The 22,541-nt window shown below is 40.7% G+C and overlaps 1 protein-coding gene across 4 annotated transcripts in view; it reads left to right on the plus strand.

The window, feature by feature from the left end:
* aasdhppt (aminoadipate-semialdehyde dehydrogenase-phosphopantetheinyl transferase) overlaps nt 1-15,783 on the plus strand; it is a 52,140-nt gene extending 36,357 nt beyond the window's left edge. The window contains exons 5-7 of one of the 4 annotated variants that reach the window (XR_013498882.1): nt 12,272-12,340; nt 12,620-12,698; nt 14,097-15,783. Coding sequence is in view for 2 of the 4 variants with exons in the window: in XM_078222034.1 (XP_078078160.1) it covers nt 12,272-12,340; nt 14,097-14,258 (231 nt within the window). In the remaining 2 variants the exon portion in view is untranslated. Of the gene's footprint in view, nt 1-12,271; nt 12,341-12,619; nt 12,699-14,068 lie in introns of all 4 variants that reach the window. The other 3 variants (XR_013498883.1, XM_078222035.1, XM_078222034.1) reach the window with 3 other exon arrangements.
* The last annotated feature ends 6,758 nt before the right edge of the window (nt 15,784-22,541 follow it).

Consider the following 22,541-nt stretch of genomic DNA (forward strand, 5'->3'; position numbering starts at 1 on the left):
CTTTTTCCATCGGGAAAAAGATACAAAAGTCTGAGGTCGCGTAACAACCGACTCAAGAACAGCTTCTTCCCTGCTGCCATCAGACTTTTGAATGGACCTACCTTGCATTAAGTTGATCTTTCTCTACACCCTAGCTGTGACTGTAACACTACATTCTGCACTCTCTCGTCTCCTTCTCTATGCACGGTATGCTTTGTCTGTATAGCACGCAAGAAACAATACTTTTTAATATATGCTAATACATGTGACAATAATGAATCAAATCAAAACATTAACTCCATTTCTCTTGCTGCCAGATGCTGCCAGACCTATTTCAATTCAAGATGTATTAGATACTATGACAATTGCAGAATGTTCACAAAATGGTCAAAAGTATTAATCAGCATGAATATCACTACAAATATGCAACTTGCTCTCAAAATGAATCTCAATGACAGCAGTTGCATTGAGTGGTGTTCCGTGTTGCATATCAATTAATATTAGCCACTAAAACAGAGTCCTTGTGCAGTATACCCAGAATTAATGGTTTAAAAAATCCACATTGAATTTACATGGAGCTGCAAGTCTCAGTCCCAAACAGAATTGCGGAAACCACACTGTTTGTGTTAACCAGCCACAAGATAAACAAAAGCCCCCTGTTTGTTCCTTTCACATAGTAGAAACCCAGTGTTTCTATTATTACCACAATTGAAGTCTGCTGTTCATTTATCTATTTCCAGATACCTGATTTTAATTCAGTTTCCTTACTTTTAAAACTTCAATCCCCACTAAAAGTTATACTTCTAAAACATATGGATCATGAAATTAGACAACTGCTTTTTATTTAATTCTGTTGCTGTTATGCACCCATCAATTCATCAACACTATTTTTAAGCCATTTTGACAGATTTATCCCCAATTTCGTTCATTTTACAATGCCATTGCGAACTTCCTGTAACTTATTTAGTGCAGTCTCTCCCTAATCTGTATAATACTGTTGTAGATATTTTCTTGTGTTGAGACACTCTTTTCAGTTTTTTTTGTTTCCTTTTTTAAAGATGCCTAAATTGCGATGTCTCTATTTGATTGGTAGAATAACTTGGGGATCAAATAATAAAATTTCCTGTCTGTCTAATTGGAAATTCATGTCCTTGTGCACATTTCTATTGAATCTCTCCAAAGACAGATTGTGTTAACATTAAAAAAAACAATATTTGCATCAAATTTTAAGCTGCCTTCTTCCACAGTGAAGTATAATCAGAGTTTCTCAGTAAAACCAGTATTCAGTATAACAAAGACTATGGATCCCTGACAACATCCTGGCTATACACTGAAGACTCCTGCCCCAGAACTAGCTTCACCTCTAACCAAGGATACCATACTCCCCAACATTCCTAAGGAATATAAGAAATTCTTCCTTGAAGACTTCAATGCCAGGGTTGGAAAGGATTCCCAACTCTGGAAAGGAACCATTGGAAAGGAGGGAGTTGAGAACTGCAATTCCAGTGGGGTTCTCTTGCTCACCAAATGCTCGGAACACCAGCTTGTCATCACTAACACACAGTTCGGTCAAAATTGACAAGTTCAAGACTTTGTGGAGACATCCACAATCAAAGTATGAGCACATGATCGACTTCGTAATCGTCTGATCCCGAGATCAAAAGGATGCCTTCATCACCAAAACAATGACCAGTGCAGATAACTGCTGGACAGACCACAGCTCATCCGCTCCCCTATGTCCATCAAATACCACCAGAAGCAGTGGAAGATGAAGAAACAGCTCAGAAAAAAGATTAATGTTGAGCAGCTTCAGGAGTCAGGCATGTTAGTGAACTTCCAACAATGTCTTCTCCAAAATCTCCAGAGTGTTCATTCTAATGGAGTGGAGAAAAACTGTAAAGAGCTGAAGACAGCCATCATCTCAAGCTGTGAAGAAACCATCGGCCACAAGACCAGGAAACAGCTATACAGTTACAAACCTCCACACTACCAGAAGGATGTGGAGGCTTTGGAGAGAGTGCAGAAAAGGTTTACCAGGATGTTGCCTGGTATAGAGGGTATTAGCTATCAGGAGAGATTGAATAAACTGGGATTATTCTCCTTGGAGAGTCGGAGGCTGAGGAACAACCTGATCGAAGTTTATAAAATTATGAGGGGGAAGAAAGAGTGAACAGTTGGAAGCTTTTTCCCAGGGCAGAAATGACAATCACAAGGAGACACGAGTTCAAGGTAAGGTGGGAAAGGTTCAGTGGAGATGTGCGGGGTAAGTCTTTTATGCGGAGAGTGGTGGAGCCTGGAATGCACTGCCAAGTGAGGTGGTTGAGGCAAATAAGTTAGCGACATTTAAGACTTATCTGGATAGACATATGAACAGACGGGAATAGAGGGATGCAGGCAGTTGGTCTAGATAGGACAACATGATCGGAGTTGGAGGGCCGAAGGGCCTGTTCCTGTGCTGTACTGTTCTTTGTTCTACATGCCCTTCATCGATCTGACCAAGGCTTTTGACTCATCAATAGGGAAGTGCTATGGACGACACTGTCAAAGTCCGATTGTCCAGAGAAATTCATCAACGTCCTCCGACTCCTCCACAACAAGATGTTAGCAACAGTCCTCACCAATGGGAAATAAGACAAAAGCCTTCAAGGTCAAGCAGGAATGCTTCATCACCCCCACACTTTTTTTCCACCTTCATCGCCACCATCCTTCACCTTGTCAAGAACAAGCTTCCTAGTGGAGTGTACATCGTCTGCAGGATGGATAGAAAACTTGTCAACCTCAACCGGTTCTTTGCAGGGTTTTTTTTAATTCTTTCACAGGATGTGGGCATCATTGGCTAGGCTAGTAGCTATTGGCCATCCCTAATTGTCCTTGATCTTGTGATGAGCTGCTACCTTGAACTGCTGCAGTCTGTGTTACTTATTTGGATGCGAGTGAAAGGACCTCAAGAAATCCCATACCTGAGAAAACATTGCAGGGAGACTGCGGAGAATCAAAATGGATTCCTGAAAGCTATGGTACACCTTGGTTTGGTCCCAAGAGAAGTGAAGGAACCCTCAAGATCCTGTCATGTACGGGGATGCTTTTGAGTAAAACAAGGAGTAATCCTGTTAAGATTTTCAAGTTTAAGGTATGGGTTCATGAAAAATACAGTTAAGTTAGTACTTTGTTTAACTTTTGTATAGTAAATTTTGTTGTTTATAACTTGAAACCTTGTGGCATAATTCTTTCAGTTAATAATTGGAAGTTTGAATTTTTAAAAAGAATTTAATGATCTCCCTTGAATTTATAATGGTGTTATCAAGCGGCACTTACCCAGCAATAACCTGCTTATTCATGGTTAGTTTGGGTTCTGCTGGGGGCACTGGGTTCCAGATCTCATTACAGCATAATTCCAAACATGGACAAAAGAGTTGAATTCCAGAGATGAGGAAAGAGTGAATACTCTTGACATCAAGTCAGCATTTGACAAATGTGGGATCAAGGAAGCTGATCCTTGAAGACAGTGAAACTTCTGGTCATATCTAGCACGAAGGATGATGACTGTGGGTTGTTGGAGGCCAATCATCCCAGTCCCAGGATATCACTGTAGAAATGCCACAGGCAATGTTCTTGGTACAGCCATCGTCAGCAGCTTCATCGAAATGCCCTTCTCTCCACCATAAGATGAGAAGTGGGAATAATTACGCACGTTCAGTACTATTTGAGACTCATTATATTCTGAAACAGTCCACATCCACATGCAACAAGACTTGGAGCAACATTCAGGCATTTGCTGATAATTGGCAAGAGACATCCGTGCCACACAAGTGTCAGGCAATTAACACCTCTCACAAGGGAGAATCTAACTATCCTCCACTCAATATCCTAGAGGTTCCCATTAATCAGAAGCATGAGTTCCATTTGACATCTCACCTGAAGAACAGCATTTACTGCAATATAGCTTCTCTGCAGTATTGTGCCATGCAGCCCAGCATATGCACTTTGATTAATGCCTGGTGTTGAATTTTTTCATTTAAAAGCAAATGAAGGAAAATATAACCCAAACCCTGCAAATTGACCATTTATTACCGAGTCTCAGAACATGGTACATGAAGATTTAAAGATTCTGAATCTTATAAATATTGTGACTGCAAGAGCAAGTCAGAGGCTGAGAGTTCTGTGACGAATGACTCACCTCCTGACTCCCCAAAGCCTGTCCATCATCTACAAGTCAGGAGTGTGATGGAATTCTCTCCACTTGCTTGGATAAGTGCCACTCCAACAACTCTGAAGAAGCTTGACACCATCAGGACAAAGTGACCTGCTTGATTAACACCACGTCCACCACCTTAAACATTCACTCACACACATAATGGCAGCAGTGTATATCATCCATAAAATCCGCTGCTGCAACTCGCTAAGGATCATTTGACAGCACTTTCCAAAGCTGTAACCCCAAACACCCAGAAGGATAAGAACGGGAGATGCATGGAAACGCCGCCACCTGCAAATTCCCCTTACTTGGAAGTATATCACCGTTCCTATACCATTACTAGGTCAAATTCCTGGTACTCCCTTGCTAGCAGCACTGTGGATGTACCTACACCAAATTGATTGTATTGGTTTAAGAAAGGGGGCTTTCCACCACCTTCTCAAAGGCAATTAGGGTTGGGCAACAAATGCTAGTGAAGCTCACATCCCATGAAAAAAAAACGCACAATTTATATTTGAGTCAGATTTGACAAGTGACACTTAAAGTGAATCACTTTATCTTAAAAAACTGGTTTTCCTCTTATATAAATACAAGTTGTTGTTTTTGTCTTTTAACCTTTCTCACTGCTTTACCTTCAGCAAAAAGCTGATTGCTCTCTCGCTGGTGAAAAATTACATAATTTCCTGTCCATACGTTAAGTCATTTTTCTCTGCCAGCTTTGTGCTAGCCAGTAAAGCTGCCGATCACATCTGCCTGGATGTTGTAACACCCCTTTCCCCACCCCCCACCATGCTCCATGCAAGAAGGCAATGAATCCCTATGGTGCAAATCTATGCTGGAAAATATTTTAATGAAATGTGTTCCGAGTCCATCCAGCTAAACACTGCATTTTATTTCTGAATCATATCCCAGCATGACGTTGTCCTGAGAAATTCATCCCTTTGAAGTAAGTTTCAACTTTGAAGCACATTGCAGAAATGATTCTGTTCTGGATCTATCGCATGGGAAAATGGAAAATACTAGAACTGTGACAGCTGCTTTAAAATAATAAATAGTGCATCTTTACTTAATTCATTTTGCTGTTTTATTACCAACTGCCTTGACCTATGTTTCCTCTTTTCTGTATTCTTTCCTAACTTCTCACCAATTGGCCATCACCTCCCTGCCCCCTCTTTTCCCCTTCCGATCATAAAATGCTTACAACACAGAAGGAGACCGTTTGACCCATTTTATTTGTACCAGCTATGCAAGAACAATTCAGTTATTCCCACACTCCCTTCCTTTTCCCACTGTCCTGCATTTTTTCCCCTGCGGGTACTTATCCAGTTTGCTTTTGAAAGCCATGATTGAGTCTGCCTCCACCACATACTCCGGCAGCACATTCCAGACCCCAACCAGTCGCTGTCTTAAAATGTTTTCCATTGATTCTTTTACTGTTTATCTTAATTTGGTGTCCTCCAGTTCTCTATCCTTCTGTCATCAAGAACAATTTCTATCCACTCATATAGATGCCTCGTGATTTTGAACACTGCTATCAAATCACCTCGCAAGCTTCTCTTTAAGGAAAGCAACTCAGCTTCTCCAATCTATCGATGTATCTGAAGTCCCCTCATCTCTGGAACCATTCTCAAATCTTTCCTGCACCTTCTCTGAAGCTCTTGCATCGTTCCTGAACTGTGTTATGCAACACTCCAGTTGAGGCTGAACCACTGTTTTAGAAAGGTTCATTATAACTTTCTTACTTTTGTATTCACACCTCTATTTATAAAGCCCAGGATGCTGGATGCCTTTTTATAATTGCTTTCTCAACCTGCCCTGTCACTTAGTGAAAGATGCATTTATACCTCAAGGTCTCAGCTCCAGCACTCCCTCTAGAATTGTACTGATTAATTTATATTGCCTTTCTTTTTTCATCCAACCAAAATGTATAATTTCACACTTCTTTGCATTAAATTTCATCTGCCACATGTCCATCCATTCCACCAGCCTGTCTGAGCTCTTTCGCAGTTTGTCACTATCCTCATCACAGTTTGCAATAGGACTTTCATGGACTTCGGAAAGACATCTTATAAAGGTCCATGTAATAGGCATGCCAACAAAACTGAAGCTCGTGGAATAAAAGAGACAGTTGGAGCATGGATAACAAGTTGGCTGAATGACATGAAACAGACATCACAGTTTACAGGGCGGCACGGTGGCACAGTGGTTAGCACTGCTGCCTCACAGCGCCAGGGACCCGGATTCGATTCCCGTCTTGGGTCACTGTCTGTGTGGAGTTTGCACGTGCTCCTCGTGTCTGCGTGGGTTTCCTCCGGGTGCTCCGGTTTTCTCCCACAGTCCAAAGATGTGCGGGTTAGGTGGATTGTCTGTGTTAAATTGCCCCTTAGTGTCAGGGGGACTAGCTAGGGTCAATGCATGGGGATAGGGTCTGGGTGGGATTATGGTCGGTGCAGACTCGATGGGCCGAATGGCCTCCTCATGCACTGTAGGGTTCCATGATTCTATGAATACTTCCAAGTTTTGTCATCTATACATTTTGAAATTGTACCCTCCACACTCAAGACCAGCTCATTAATATATAGATCAGGGAGTAGTCCTAGTAGCAGCCCCTGGGTAACCACAGTGCACATCTTTCCCCAAGTCTGTAAAACAACCATTCACCACTTCTCTGTTTCATGTCATTCAGCCAACTTGTTATCCATGCTCCAACTGTCTCTTTTATTCCACAAGCTTCAGTTTTGTTGGCATGCCTATTACATGGACCTTTATAAGATATCTTTCGGAAGTCCATTAGTGACATGCACCTTTCTTCTGCTTCACCTTTCTTATCCTCTTTCATCATAAAGGATGCTGTTGTTTCGTTTGCCCTACCGTTCCCTCTTGTGGGAAAGTATCTTGATTTAGCCACACAATCTCATCTTTAATGGCAGGCCATTGTTTCAGGATATTTTTGTCTCCAATCTTTATCTCAATTTATCTGGGCTAGATCAGTTCTCTCTGACTGAAATTAACCCTCCTCCAACTAAGTATTGCTCCTTGACCTTTTCCATAGCTAATCTAAACCTAATGATATACTATGATCACTGTTAACCAAATGTTCTCCCACTGGCATTCAATCCACTTAATCAATCTCTTCCCCAGAACAAGATTCAGCAATATCTCCTTCCTTGTTTCTTCCTGATCAAGGAAATTCTCCTGAGCACATTTCAGAAACCTTTCCCTCTCTGCCCTTTGCATTATTACTATCCCTGTCTATATTAAGGTGATTAAAGTCACTCATCGTCATTACCCTATTTTTTATCATCTGAAATTTTGCTGTAAATTTGCTTCTCCATACCTTTTCCATTACTTGGTTGGTTATGTAACACACCCAGTAGTGTGAGAGCATCCTTAATGTGTCTTAACTCTGACCATACGGATTCTGTGGGCCTTGATAAAGTTGTAATGAAGATTCAACTACCTTTTACTTGCAACGAGGGTCTACAGTTATGAGGAAAGGCTTAAACTTGGGGATGTTTTTTTTTACTGTGATAGATAAGTTACATGAAAGATTTTGAGGATACATTTTCAAGATGTTGGCAGGATAAATAATGAAATATTGTTTTCTTCATTTCACAAATCAGTAGCAGCCAGTGGATAGACACAGGATTATCACTGGAAGAACAAAAGAAAAATTAAGAATTATTTTCACATGCAAGTGATGAAAATGTGGAATGCATTGCCAAGTTTCCATTGAGATAGGCAAAAACATTATTTAAAAGATAATTTATTAGTTGAAATGAAAGATTAGGATTAAAGTATAGAGCAATTGAAGGATACAAGAAGTGACACTGATACCAGCATGTGGGACCTAATGGCCTGGGCTATCAGCTTATGATTATGTTTACTGGAGTGCCAACCAGAGCAGAGACTAGGCTCCTTGTCACTGGGAATGTCATCACCAGATCAGCGAAGCATGAATGAAAAACTGGGACTGCAACACCTGAGCGCAGGTGATGTACAGCCTAAGAGAATAAAAAAGGAATTAATACCCTCAGAAGTTTAAATAAAATCGAGCTCGCAATGTTCAGACATATGGTAATAAAATCACCAAGTAATTGCCTGTCATTGAAATGCAATGATCAGTTGTGACAGGCAAATACTACTCAAAAATATTAACATGGAATAATTAAAGCAATCACTGGTTGTTTCTCATATTATCTTATAATTGTTTAATTTTGCACAGTTACTCCAGGGGAAATTATTCTTCAAAATGAAAGGCAACATAATGTAATTACTGCGTCATTCCAACATACAAATGTGCACCCACCTGTTACCAATGAAGCACCTATTGCCAGACTTATGCCATGTTGAAAGAAACTCGTGGGAGATGAATGAAAGCAATTCCATGGAAATCTCTCCTGATGTTTTCACTCCTCTCTACAATTTAATGGCCCAGAATCTGATGTCAAAATTGTCAGCATTCACTGTCATTAAAACTGTGAAAGTAGCTGGAACTTCTGACCCTGCACTTGCTTAATGAAACTCACAAATCCAGACTGCTATCAGTGATTGATTCCCTTATGCTCCCCAAGATGTGCTATTGAAAACCCCGCAGATGGAAATCATTTGATTTGACCTGAACTTCCATGTTTTATGCTATTAGTCATACTGTAAAAACCCTTGGGAAAAGTTGTATCTTGTTGATTGAGGGCCAACTTTTGTTTTACATTGTGCTATGACATAATTGTTGCTGAACAATCTCTCTGGCCCTAAAAAAAACAGTTTTATACTAAATCAACTGTTTTCACAATCATTATCTTGGTCGGTAGAATGGAAAATGCTAGAAGTTAATTATTAACAATATCCACAATAGAGCAAAGGTTTTGTCTTTAAAAAACATGACTTTTGTACTCTTAACATATTTGGATTGTGATGAGATTTGTACTGCAACACTACCAAAACATTTAATCGAGTTTACATGTTGGCCAACTTCATTCGTGGAGACATACCTATTACCCCCTATGGAACATGTGGTAACTAACATTTTGAATTGTTCATGAGAACCTCACTGAGGAATTTTTATTGCAATATGACTCCAGTTGTCCCTTTTTTTACACACTGTTGCTGTTCTAGCTTTCTATTAATAGATTCACTGGTCATTTATTTAATTGTTCTTTGTAGTTCCTTGTAATGAAAGGTACAATATACATTTTCTTTCATTTGCTTTTTATTGCTCCAACAATATGACTGTGGTATATTGAGCAAGGTAAAACACATTGAAAAGCGCTTTACAAAATTCACTGATGAAACAGCTGACACCTGTGCCACATAGAGATCATTAAGCTGTTGTGATTCTCCTTCAATTGAACTAGCTTAGTAGCTGAGCAGTCTTTCTGGTAAACTATTCCTTAATTTACACCCTGATTTATTATTTGCTGACATTGCGGCCACTCTGAACCTTCCTCTTAGGCCACCTTCCATGGCAGGTAGGAAAAAACATTGATAAACTACTTTAAACAGAGCTGGATTGATGACAGTTTTAGCATTAAGCATGTCCAATCCACTCCATGAATTTTTCTACCTCCTACTTTGTGACTATTGTCTTGCTTTTTCATTTAGACCTGCATTCAATTTTCCACTTACTGTGGCAATCATTTTGAAACAATCTGTTCTGCTTATGGTTTGGATATTTTAATTTCCTGACTCAAATTTATGTGCTTACTGCTGAAAACTAATTTATCTAATGTCTGAAAATTTATCTCATTAAGCCTTCATAAACATACTGTCAGTCTGGATTGTATAATATTAAAGCTGATGAGGTGCAAATATTCTCTTTCAGCTCCAGCCAATAAAAGTTTTAGCAATGCTTGATTTTTAAGGGGATTTCATACTGCATGGTGTCTACCTTATCAAATGTTTAGAAGCATGTCCATTTCTGAATATTTAGAAAAGTAAGCAAACAATTCTGTTATGAGTCTGACGTCTAGGATTAAGGTTTGGAACAAAATGCACAAGTAATTTTGGACATTGTTTGCATTTAAAGAGAAAACAGCTTTTACCTTAATTGTGTAAAGAAATCTTGCAGCTACGATTCTATTGCATTATTTTTTCAACACCACTTTAGTCCTTGGTTACATAGCAACGTTTGAATCATACAGTTGTTTTCTGTTAATAAATGTACTTTAATAACAGTAAGACATCTGCAAGTCATCTCAGCCAGGCTAATACATGGCCCAGGAACACCTAAAAAAAAAAGAGGGAAATAAATAAGTGGAAAATAATAGGAATTTCAATCATGAAATATCATTGTGTGATTTTGGGTTCTCATATGTTTAAATATCAATGGCACATAAAAATTTCACATGAAATTGTATTCTAGTTTGGAAGCCTCAGCCCTCTCGGATAAGTGCAGCATGGATAAATGAACATGCAAAACTTAATTTAAGTACTTACTATAATGATAACATATTGCATGTATTTTGCGCTTTTAACCTAGAAAACATCAACAAAACACTTCACAGAAGCATCATCAATTGATGTTGGATGCCAAAATTAAAATGATGTTAGGAATGATTAAAGAGAGTGTTTGAAAAAGGAGGACGAATTCCAGAGCTTGCCACCTAGATGGCTGATGGCATGTCCGTCATTGCTGAGGCAAAGCGTTGAACAGGCTAGAGTGGATAGGATGGAGAGAGGAGGTTATTGTGGAAAAAGGCCGTGAAGTGATTTAAAAAGCAGGATAAGAAATTTAGATTTGAGATCTTGTGGACCAGCAACTAGCTTAGGTGCACCTCATCAGCTTTAGTACTATATAATCCAGACTGACAATATGTTTGTGCAGGCTTAATGAGATATATTTTCAGACACTAGATAAATTGGTTTTCAACAGTAAGCACATAAATTTTAGTCAAGAAATTAAAATATCCAAACCATAAGCAGAACAGATTATTATTTTTTCAACACCACTTTAATCCGTGGTTGTTTAGGAAGTAAGAGGTAAGTGAAACTCGGTGTGGGATAGAACATTGGCAGCAAAGCTTTGGATAGCTGAAGATTACAGAATGTGGAGGAAAGCAGAGCAGCTAGAACAACAATGGAATAGTTAAGTTTGAAGATGAAAAAAGCACAGACAACAGTTTTAGCAAATGGACTGGGGTGAATAGAAGGTAGGGATAAAAGTAAACGGTTTTTATAGCGAAGATAATGTCTGGTGGGAAGGTCATTTAGGATCCAATAGGACACAGAGGTTCTGTACAGGTTTTTTCAACCTTGGCTAGAATCAGTGCGAAAGAGTAGTTTCTGACAGAGGTTAAGATGGCTTAGGTCTTCCAATGTTTAATCTGAGATAGTTGTGGCTCATGTAGGTGTGGATGTCAGAACAGAAATCTGACAATACATGCACTTGAAGAATGGTGAGAAACAGTGGAGAGATGTGGCTGAAACTGTCTTAATCAAAGTCACATATGACGTCTCCTTATTACTGAGATGGTGATGCACTATCCCTCCTTGACTTTCACAACAGAGCTACAATCAGCAGAGTGAATCTGACAACATTCTCGGGTTCCTGTTTCTGCTGCAGGTGGCTCATACGCCTTCCTACAGATTGGTAGGTATTGTGTTCTAAATCTTGTCAATTCCCCAAGCTATCTGGCTGGATCAACCAGTCCTGTTTTGATTCAGTTTCACCTCTTGGTCATCTCGTTAATTAACCATTCTCTTCCACAACCCAACCCCTATAGCTGGTTTCACTCAATTAATCAGCTTGTTGATATATCCTAAATTTATTTATGGTCCATCACTGTGTTCTACAAATAAACCCAATAAGGATGCGTTGGGCTGAATGACCTGTTTATGTGCTGTACATTCTATATAGGCACATGAAATATTGCATGGATGAATTGCATTTAGTTGTACTTTATTTATATCATAATTTTGCACTAAGGTTTTGTATTAGCTTGGCTACTTTAAATTTGTCCTGACACTAAACTTATGAAGATGGCTTTGGCCATATTAATGAGGGTACATTATAGCACATTCACCCACTTCTAGTTTAATGTCTCTCATTTTCATATGTACAAAGGTATAAATGATTAGAGCTTTATTTTTTTCTACTAGGAAACTATGCTGGATGAGAACCATCATGTTGCTGTTGCACTTGGTAAACCAGACATGGCCGCTGCACAGGTAATGATAGCTACTTAATATTACCTAGTATTTAAGACACAGAACCAGACCATTTTACCCCCAATGGGTTTGGCTAATATTGACGAACAAACTGAACAAAAAAATTGCATTTCTATGAGTTTAATATGTAGATGCATCAAAGTTAATAAACAACAAAATGTCTCAGAAGTTACCCGTCGAGCTTTTGTAAAATTTCCTGCAGAATGAGTCAATCTTGTTATCTGACAGTGGAAGATGTGATGCTGAATACTGAACTCCTGCTGTTTATTTTGTTGTTAGATGATATAGGAACAAAGAAAATCGTTAATTATCACTTCTGAGCAAGATGCAGAACGTGAGCTGCTCTTACTCTTCCTAGGTATTTATTATCACACAACAACCAGCTGTGAACTCTGATTTCTTTGGTTTCTTTGCCTTCTGCTTTACCAGGTGCCGATATATATGCTAGAGAGGAGAGGAGAGGCTTTTGGTGCTCACCATTATTATTGGCATTCGCATATGCACAGCTAAAAGTAGAAATCCAAAAGTTGCCACCGGTGACCCCTGTTGTTCCACAGTGCACACACTTTGGATCAATTAGAAATTACTTAATTGACACAACCTCAACAATTTATGCTGTATTCTTGCTATAAGAATCAGTGAAAATCTTTGAATCTTCAATCAAGAGTAACTGAGATTTTTAACGGCATACTAATTCAGGACTACAGAGTAACCCCTCTGGTCTTGAAAAACAAATTGAATCAATGCAGAGTCTCATTCCCTCAACTAGAATTTTTAGATTGTCCTTTCTGTTTTGGATGTTTCCCATTGGGATCGCCAACCAAGGTTGCACAGAATAGTTTGGGTCAACCAGCAGCCATTCATCATGGGCACCATAGGTTGCTAAAGTACATGGAAGCCTCCTGGATAATAGACCTTGTTTTCTATTAATAAATATATTCCAATAACAGTAAGCCACCTGAATGTTGTCTTGGCCTGTGGTGATGCATGGCCTATGATCCCTAAATGAGAGGGAAAATGAGCTGGGAGTAAGAGGAAATTCACTCTTTTCTGTTTACAGTCAATTCATGCCTCTTTGTCACAGAGAAAGTAATGAACCTGTTGTCCTGCCAAATGTAACACCTTGCACTTGTTTGACATAAATATACCTATGGTGTCTTATGAAACAATACAGTGCAATAACAGTTAATACGGTAGTAACTAAATGTTTTGTTCTGCATAACAGTCTTCCATGAATTGTAATGTGGATTTCCATGAGCGTTATTCCTCCTTTGCAAGGCCAACATATATGTTGCCCATTCCTAATTGCCCTTTAACTGAGTGACTAGCTAGGCATTTTAGAGGGCAGTTAAGAGTCAACCACATTGTCCAAGTCTGGAATCATATGTAGACCAGACCAGGTAAAGATGGCAGATTTCCTTCTTTAAAGGACATTCATGAACCAGATTGACTTTTATGACAATCAATTATAGTCTCATGGTCACCATTACTGAGACTAGATTTCAATTCTGTATTTATTAATTAATTGAATTGAAATTCCATTTGAACTTATGTCCCCAGGGTATTAACCTGGGTCTCTGGATTACAAATCCAGTGACAGTGCCACCATCTCCTCCTTATGCTGCATGCATAGCCTTGTACTTCAGGAATTAAAGTGATTTATTTGTAAACAAGTGTAAAAACTGCATTACGTGAGTTGCCAAGTATCACAATACTTTTCTTTCACAGAATTGTTCTGTATCTATCCTTTCTTTAGCTACAAGAGAATATTAATCAGGAACCATCCCATTTCACACTTCTGACCTTTAAGGATCTAATAGCCTCAGCCATAGCTATGGCACCAGAGAATCCGATGTACTGGGCAAACTTCCAAACCAAGCAAGAAAAAGCAAGTCGCCAACATCGGATGCCTGTATGACATGATTACTGCAAGTAGCACAACTGTCAACACTGAATCTTGGGTACCTTAATCACAGAACTTGGGCAACTGAAGGATACAATGCACACTATAAATCAATAATTTCCATTTCCTCAGAGAGAGCTTCTCTTAACCATTGTACAGAATGATTGATACGCACTTTGGTTTTGGATTGGTGATTTGTGACAATGAGTGTAACAATGTCTCATTGATGACTTTTTTTTTTACATTGTGCTTTTGCAGCCCAACAAAATGTCAGTATGACAGCTGAATGGATTGAAAGGAGTAAACTATTCTTATGATTTATGAAGAAAATGATTACTGTGTTGTGATATTCCAATAAACAGGATTGGAGAATCTTTCCTGAGAAATGTATTTTTACTCCAGATTAGTCATGTGCAGAGCATGCGAACAAATGAGAACCAAGTTGTTTTCCTGACTTGCTTTTAGTCAAAGACAGTTCCAGATGACATTGCCAGTATTGTATGAGAGTGAGTGAAATAAGCCCAAAAATGAACCAAGGACATTTCTATTTGGATAAACTGTTTAGGCGTCATTTGGCACTGTTGATGATGTCCGTTTCTCCCTCCTCGTCTCCCCGGCAATACCTCCCCTTTGACTCTCCCCACCAGCGAAAATAGCTTCTGTGAACTTTGAAGTGAGTTGTTGGAAAATAAAATTGGTCTCAAAGCTTCTAATTGAAGAAAGTAACATTTTCATGAGCAAATTGAGCATATACATGAGATGACTTAACACCTTTTTTTGGATTTTACTTTTCATTAAAACTTATTTGTGCTCTAAATGCTCATGGCACTAATTGTTCCAATTATGGATGAAGATAGGGTTAGAAACCCAACCATGTGTCTTCTCAGAGATGTGGGACATTATTACCAAGGCCCAGGCAGGTAGGTGAAGAGAAAGGGAATGTGATTTTAATGCCTTGTAGATTTTCCAGATTTATTCATCACAGCAAATTTCTTTAAGTAGTTTGCAGTTTTGATGCCCAATATCTTTGCGTTACTGTTCTTCCTATATATCCTCAACTACTTCAAATCTGATCATCGCTAGAGCACGGATGCTCTGTAGTTTCAACCACAGCTCATTTCCCAAATTTAACTCTAGTGTAGTCTCCAACTATAATGAGTGTTTAATAAATTATGTAAGGAAATAATTCTATCCTACCCCAAGCAACCTGCACCCTTCCACAGTGCCACAGTTGATGCTAATGTAGCCAGTATCTGAGTAATTGAAATCTTCATGATCAACATTTTAGCTTTTTCTCAAGAATCCTTGTGCATTTTCTGATCTAACTCTGGTTCCCTAACCACATCCAGAATTTTTAAATTATTTTTTAATCCTTAATATGAACCTGATTTTCTTCTGCTCTAGTAACCAAAACAAATTCTGTTTTGCTATAACATAATTCTGCTGAACTCATGTTTCCATCCTCCATCTAGTTCGTCGTCTAACTGCTCTGAACCTTGCAACTGCATTTTAATCTGCTAATAAACACTTCAATGCATTAATACCTTGTTTTCAAGCTCTTCCAGTTTCTCAATCCTTTTTATGTTTGCTGATATATTAAGTTTTTTTTTTCTCTTCTTTTGCTTTTACTTTTTTACCTCTTGCTGATAATTATGTTCAGCTGGTATCAGCCAGCCTGCTTTGCATTCCTCCCCTTTCCACCCAGGATTCTATAAAGCTGGGTAGGTACTTCACTGTATGAGTACCCAGTCTGTTTGCCGTTGCTCAGTTGCAATGCAGTCCAATTCTCCAGTATTCCAATTTTTCTACAGAGCTACGTTTATCTGCAAGCAACAGCAAAAAGCTAACCTAGTGCAGGACTGATTCAATCTGACCTTCAAATACCTGTATAAAAGGGTACTGTGGAAAATATTGAGCTTTTCCATCAAATTATTAAACTGCTTGAAACAGCAAACTGTGACTATTTGAGTTTACAAAGGCTGAGGGAGAGAAAGCCTGTATCTTTTAATTAGTTGATTTGTATGTCTCTATGGTAGCACAGTGGTTAGCACTGCTGTCTCACACCGTCAGGGACTTGGGTTCAATTCCCGACTTGAGTCACTGTGTGGAGTTTGCACGTTCTCCCTGTGTCTGCGTGGGTTTCCTTTGGGTGCTCCGGTTTCCCCCCACAGTCTGAAAGATGTGCTGGTTAGGTGCATTGGCCGTGCTAAATTCTCCCTCAGTGTACCTGAACAGGCGCTGGAGTGTGGTGACTAGGGGATTTTCACAGTAACTTCATTGCAGTGTTAATGTAAGCCTACTTGTGACTAATAAATAAACTTTAAACTTTGAGATTATAATTCCTCACAGTCCTTCAGGAATTCCAAAGCAATCCATTAAATTCAGCAATCCCTAATAATTAATGAGTGCTGCTCAGAAGTTTTTGCAAATGTTTTCATGTGCCTTCATGTGTAACTAACACCAAGGGACTTATTTTACCATTTTCATTCTAAGTGCTGGACAGAGTTGAAACTGGGAGTGTTTCAGATCCAACTTTTAGACTCATTCTCAGGTTTCCCCATATACACGCTGAAAAATATCAGCGAATCTGAATCGCGCTGCACAAACCTGTGGGCGGGGCTTAACGCACCTGAAATCCTGCAGCTCCGATCGGCGCCTCCAACTGCGCATACGCAGAAAAAAACAGAGAAATGTTCCCCAGCCTCATCGCTCCTGGGTCGGATAATGCCTCCCCCAGCTCCCACAAACACTGTCCCACCCCCACAACATTACTGGCCCCCTTATCCCCCCCCGCCACCCAGACCGATTGCTGGCCCCTCCTCCCTTCTCCCCCACCGATCACACGCAGAGTGGCAGCAGACCCCTCTGTCTCCCCCACCGATCACACGCAGAGTGGCAGCAGACCCCTCCGTCTCCCCCACCAAACACACGCTGAGTGGCAGCGGACCCCCTGCTCCCCTGCCCCCGCCCCCGCCCCCTCACTCTGAATCAGAGAGCCATCTAACCCACCTCCCCCCCCCCCCGCCCCCCAATCTGAGTTAGTGAGCCATCTGACCCCCCCTCCCCCACCCGCCCCCACCGATCTGAGTCAGAGAGCAGTCGGAGGCTCCAAACGTACCTCCTCAGAAGCTGGAGTGCCTGAATCGGACTTTTGCGGACCATGTCTATTTTGCGCCAAATCTGGACGGGCGAATGCAGTGGTAAAGAGGGAGGTGCCGGTACGTTTGGGTGTGCAACCTCAAATGCAAGTGCATTTAAATTGACGTCACGTCCATTTTGGGCGCAGTCCCGATGGCGGCCATTTTTGGCCCTTGATAATGGGGCCACTGGCGTGGAGGCGGGCACAGATCATGCTACTCGTCTCCCGCCCGACTTTACCAAGTTTTTGCGCCCAAAAACAAGCACGACTTGATGGTAAAATCGGGCTCCAAATGATGACAAAAGTCAGTGGTTCAGAGCTGCTGCGATAAAGCGTCTTGATCAAATTCAAAAAGGAATGGAGTTATACTGAATGGAAGTGAGGCCTGAATAGATTATTACTGGGATCTGCAGTGCTTTTTTATCTATATTGACATTTTATATAACATTATCCCTTTGCATAATCATTTTTGCTGAATATATGGCATTTTAAATTAGTATGCACTCAGTAAATACGATCATATAACGTTTACTAGCATATTTAAATGTATCTGTGGATCACAAGGCATTCAATGATTTATACTGTGACTGTTCGTGTAGCACATTTTCAATAACTTGTATCTGTCAAATATGGATCAGTCCAGACTGGCACAATGTGACCTTTCGTTGCTCACTGAATTACCAACTTGAGATGCATTACAGCTTTCCGACTAAGATTGTTATGGCATATGACAAAGCATACTGTCAGTCTACAAGAAGGCTACGTGAAGACTCGCAACAGACTGAGCATTTTTCCACAACTGTCTCTGTAGTCATGTCATGTACAGATGTCAGCAGCTTATTTTGGAGTCATGTTAGCCCTGCTGAGAACAAATAGGTCACAGTGCAATTACTTGTGATTAATCCCTTGGCCAAATGGTCACGCAGGGGAAAAAAATCAGATAAATTGAAATGTAAAAAAAATCTTAAATACATTTGGTTGATAGAATCTCTTGCAGATTTATTTTAAAAGATAAAACTGCCCATTTGTACACTTTAAACCATGCACTTTAGTATTTGTAATTTTAAGCAGCAGCAACTTGCTAATATGTAGAAATTTAATATTGTAAAATGTCCCAAAGCACTCCACTTCAGGGCAATAACAAACAGAGGTTTTAAGGAATGTCTGGGAAGAAGAGTTAGAATTGGAAATAGAGGAGAAAAGATTTAGGAAAATAATTCTCGAGCTTTAGGCCAAGCCAAATGAAGGTCCAACTGCCAATAAGAAAACAATAAAAAAAACAGTATTTCAGCTTTATGCATGGACTCCATTCCTTCTACAACTAAGCATCGGAGGCTTGACTCCCTTTCTGCTGCAAAAGAACTTGCATTTATATCGCAATTTGTCACATCTTCAGGATGTCCTAAATTAATTCATTTGAAGTGTAATGACTGTTATACTGTAGGCAAAAACAGCAGCCAATATCCCAAACAGGAAACTAGATAATTGGCCTCTTAGTCTTAACCTAGTTCTCCTTGTTCTAGTCTTGGCCACAGGAGGAAATGTCCTCCTGGTATCCACCCTATTAATTCCCCTCAAGATCTCATATGTTTGATTGAGATCATCTCTCATTCTTCTAAACTCCAATTGGTGTAGCCCCAACCTATGCAACCTTTCTTCGTAAGATAAGCGCTTCATCCCAGAAATGAGTCAAGTGAATCTTCTCTGAATTGCTTCTAATGCTCCTGTATCCTTCGAATAAGGAGAACCAAACTGTACACTGTACCCCAGATGTGGTCTCTCCAAGGCCCTATACAGCTGCAGCACAACTTCCCGACTTTTATATTCCATTCCCCTTGCAATAAGCACCAACATTCAATTTGCCTTCCTAAACACTCATTGCACCTGAATACTTGTGATTCAAGTACCACGTGATTCATTATCTGAGTAAATAAAAATCTTACATCACCTTCCTCAGACTCAAATGTCACAGTTACCATTTAAGAATTTTGTATTTATACATTATTAGGGCAAGTGATTTTTCACATGGCAATGTCTGTATTACAGTCTGATGAAGTGCCATCCAGAACCGAGATGTTCGCTCTTTCTCCACGGATGCTGTCAGACCTGCTAAGATTTTCCAACATTTTCTGTTTTTGTTTCAGATTCCAGCACCCGCAGTAATTTGCTTTTAATTTGTATTACACCTGTCCAGTAATGCAGCTTGCATCCAAATATAGCATATTTGCATAAAAAGCAAAAATGCCAGTGTCTGTGTAGATTTGATTGGCTTCAACCTGTGCCACAACAAATATTTTGTCCTGCTAATGGCCATTAATGGCATTCATCCCCAGGGCGTGATGGAGGCAGAGGCTTTCAATATTTTTAAGGTGGAGGGAGATAGATTCTTGATGCACAAGGGAGTCAAAGGTTATCGGGGGTGACAGAATGTGGCGTTGAGACCACAATTAAATCAACCATGACCTTATTGAATGGCAGAGAATGCCCAAGGTGCCGAATGGCCTACTCCTTCTCCTAATTTGTATATTCTCATGTAAGTAGCACAGAATCACAAAACACTACAGTACAGAAGAGGCCCTTCGGCCCAATGAAGCTGCACGGACTCATGAAAGGCCCTGACCTGCCCACCTAATCCCATTTGCCTACACTAGGCCCATAGCCTTGAATGTTATGGCGTGCCAAGTACTCATGCAGGTACTTTTTAAAGGATGTGAGGCATCCCGCCTCCACCATCCTCCCAGACAGCGCATTCCAGGCCGTCACCACCCTCTGGATAAAAAAAGTTTTTCCTCATCCCCTTTGAGGGCACAAATAGCCAATTCAACCAACAGCATCAAAATTCACAGTTGCTGAATGCTTTTTTGTTGTTGTTTTATCTCTGTTTATTTTGTGCTTACGTAAATATAAGCTAATCCCCAGTGAAAAATCGCAATGAAAATTACAGTGGCAGCCAGAGGTACTATGTTCAGCCAAGCGGCTAATCAAATCTGATCTGTTGACTGAACGAATGCAAAATATTAAATTAAACCCAGGTCTGGAATATTAAGCGAGTCTTCCTGCATATTTGTCAACCATGTGATCATTCTTCAAAACTCGTCTATCTACATAATAAGGACCCAAAAATCTGCATCCATTCCAGGTGGACCTCACTGAAGGTTCAATGGACTGGCTGGGAACTAGGCTACGATCTTGTTCTGCTGGCTTCCGGTATATCTGTTTTGTTTGGTAGATACAGCTGCTGGTTGACCAAGACCTCTAAAGACCTACCCAGGATATTTTTTTTTAAACTTTAAAGCAACTCTGTAAGCAATAGAAACAGAAAATGCTGGAAAAACTCAGCAGGTTTGACAGCAGCTGTGGAGAGAGAGAGAGAGTGAATTCAGCATTAGTTTTTCCAGGAAATAAGAACAAAGAACAGTACAGCACAGGAAACAGGCCCTTCGGCCCTCCAAGCCTGTGCCGCTCCTTGGTCCAACTAGACCAATCGTTTGCATCCCTCCATTCCCAGGCTGCTCATGTGACTATCCAGGTAAGTCTTAAACGATGTCAGCGTGCCTGCCTCCACCACCCTACTTGGCAGCGCATTCCAGGCCCCCACCACCCTCTGTGTAAAAAACATCCCTCTAATATCTGAGTTATACTTCGCCCCTCTCACCTTGAGCCCGTGACCCCTCGTGAACGTCACTTCTGATCTGGGAAAAAGCTTCCCACCGTTCACCCTATCTATCCCCTTCATAATCTTGTACACCTCTATTAGATCTCCCCTCATTCTCCGTCTTTCCAGGGAGAACAACCCCAGTTTACCCAATCTCTCCTCATAGCTAAGACCCTCCATACCAGGCAACATCCTGGTAAACCTTCTCTGCACTCTCTCTAACGCCTCCACGTCCTTCTGGTAGTGCGGCGACCAGAACTGGACGCAGTACTCCAAATGTGGCCTAACCAGCGTTCTATACAGCTGCATCATCAGACTCCAGCTTTTATACTCTATACCCCATCCTATAAAGGCAAGCATACCATATGCCTTCTTCACCACCTTCTCCACCTGTGTTGCCACCTTCAAGGATTTGTGGACTTGCACACCTAGGTCCCTCTGTGTTTCTATACTCCTGATGACTCTGCCATTTATTGTATAACTCCTCCCTACATTATTTCTTCCAAAATGCATCACTTCGCATTTATCCGGATTAAACTCCATCTGCCACCTCGCCGCCCAATTTTCCAGCCTATCTATATCCTGCTGTATTGCCCGACAATGCTCTTCGCTATCCGCAAGTCCAGCCATCTTCGTGTCATCTGCAAACTTGCTGATTACACCAGTTACACCTTCTTCCAAATCATTTATATATATCACAAATAGCAGAGGTCCCAGTACAGAGCCCTGCGGAACACCACTGGTCACAGACCTCCAGCCGGAAAAAGACCCTTCGACCACTACCCTCTGTCTCCTATGGCCAAGCCAGTTCTCCACCCATCTAGCCAATTCTCCTTGTATCCCATGAGCCTTAACCTTCTTAACCAACCTGCCATGTGGGACTTTGTCAAATGCCTTACTGAAATCCATATAGATGACATCCACGGCCCTTCCTTCATCAACCGTTTTTGTCACTTCCTCAAAAAACTCCACCAAATTTGTAAGGCACGACCTCCCTCTTACAAAACCATGCTGTCTGTCACTAATGAGATTGTTCCGTTCTAAATGCACATACATCCTGTCTCTAAGAATCCTCTCCAACAACTTCCCTACCACGGACGTCAAGCTCACCGACCTATAGTTCCCTGGGTTATCCCTGCTACCCTTCTTAAACAACGGGACCACATTCGCTATCCTCCAATCCTCAGGGACCTCACCCGTGTCCAAAGAAGCGACAAAGATTTCCGTCAGAGGCCCAGCAATTTCATCGCTTGTCTCCCTGAGCAGTCGAGGATAGATGCCATCAGGCCCTGGGGCTTTGTCAGTTTTAATGTTCCCTAAAAAACCTAACACTTCCTCTCTTGTAATGGAGATTTTCTCTAACGGGTCAACACCTCCCTCCGAGACACTCCCAGTTAACACGCCCCTCTCCTTCATGAATACCGATGCAAAGTATTCATTTAGGATCTCCCCTATTCCCTTGGGTTCTAAGCATAATTCCCCTCCTTTGTCCCTGAGAGGTCTG

This window comes from Mustelus asterias, chromosome 10, assembly GCF_964213995.1.
Source record: "Mustelus asterias chromosome 10, sMusAst1.hap1.1, whole genome shotgun sequence".
Lineage (NCBI taxonomy): Eukaryota > Metazoa > Chordata > Chondrichthyes > Carcharhiniformes > Triakidae > Mustelus > Mustelus asterias.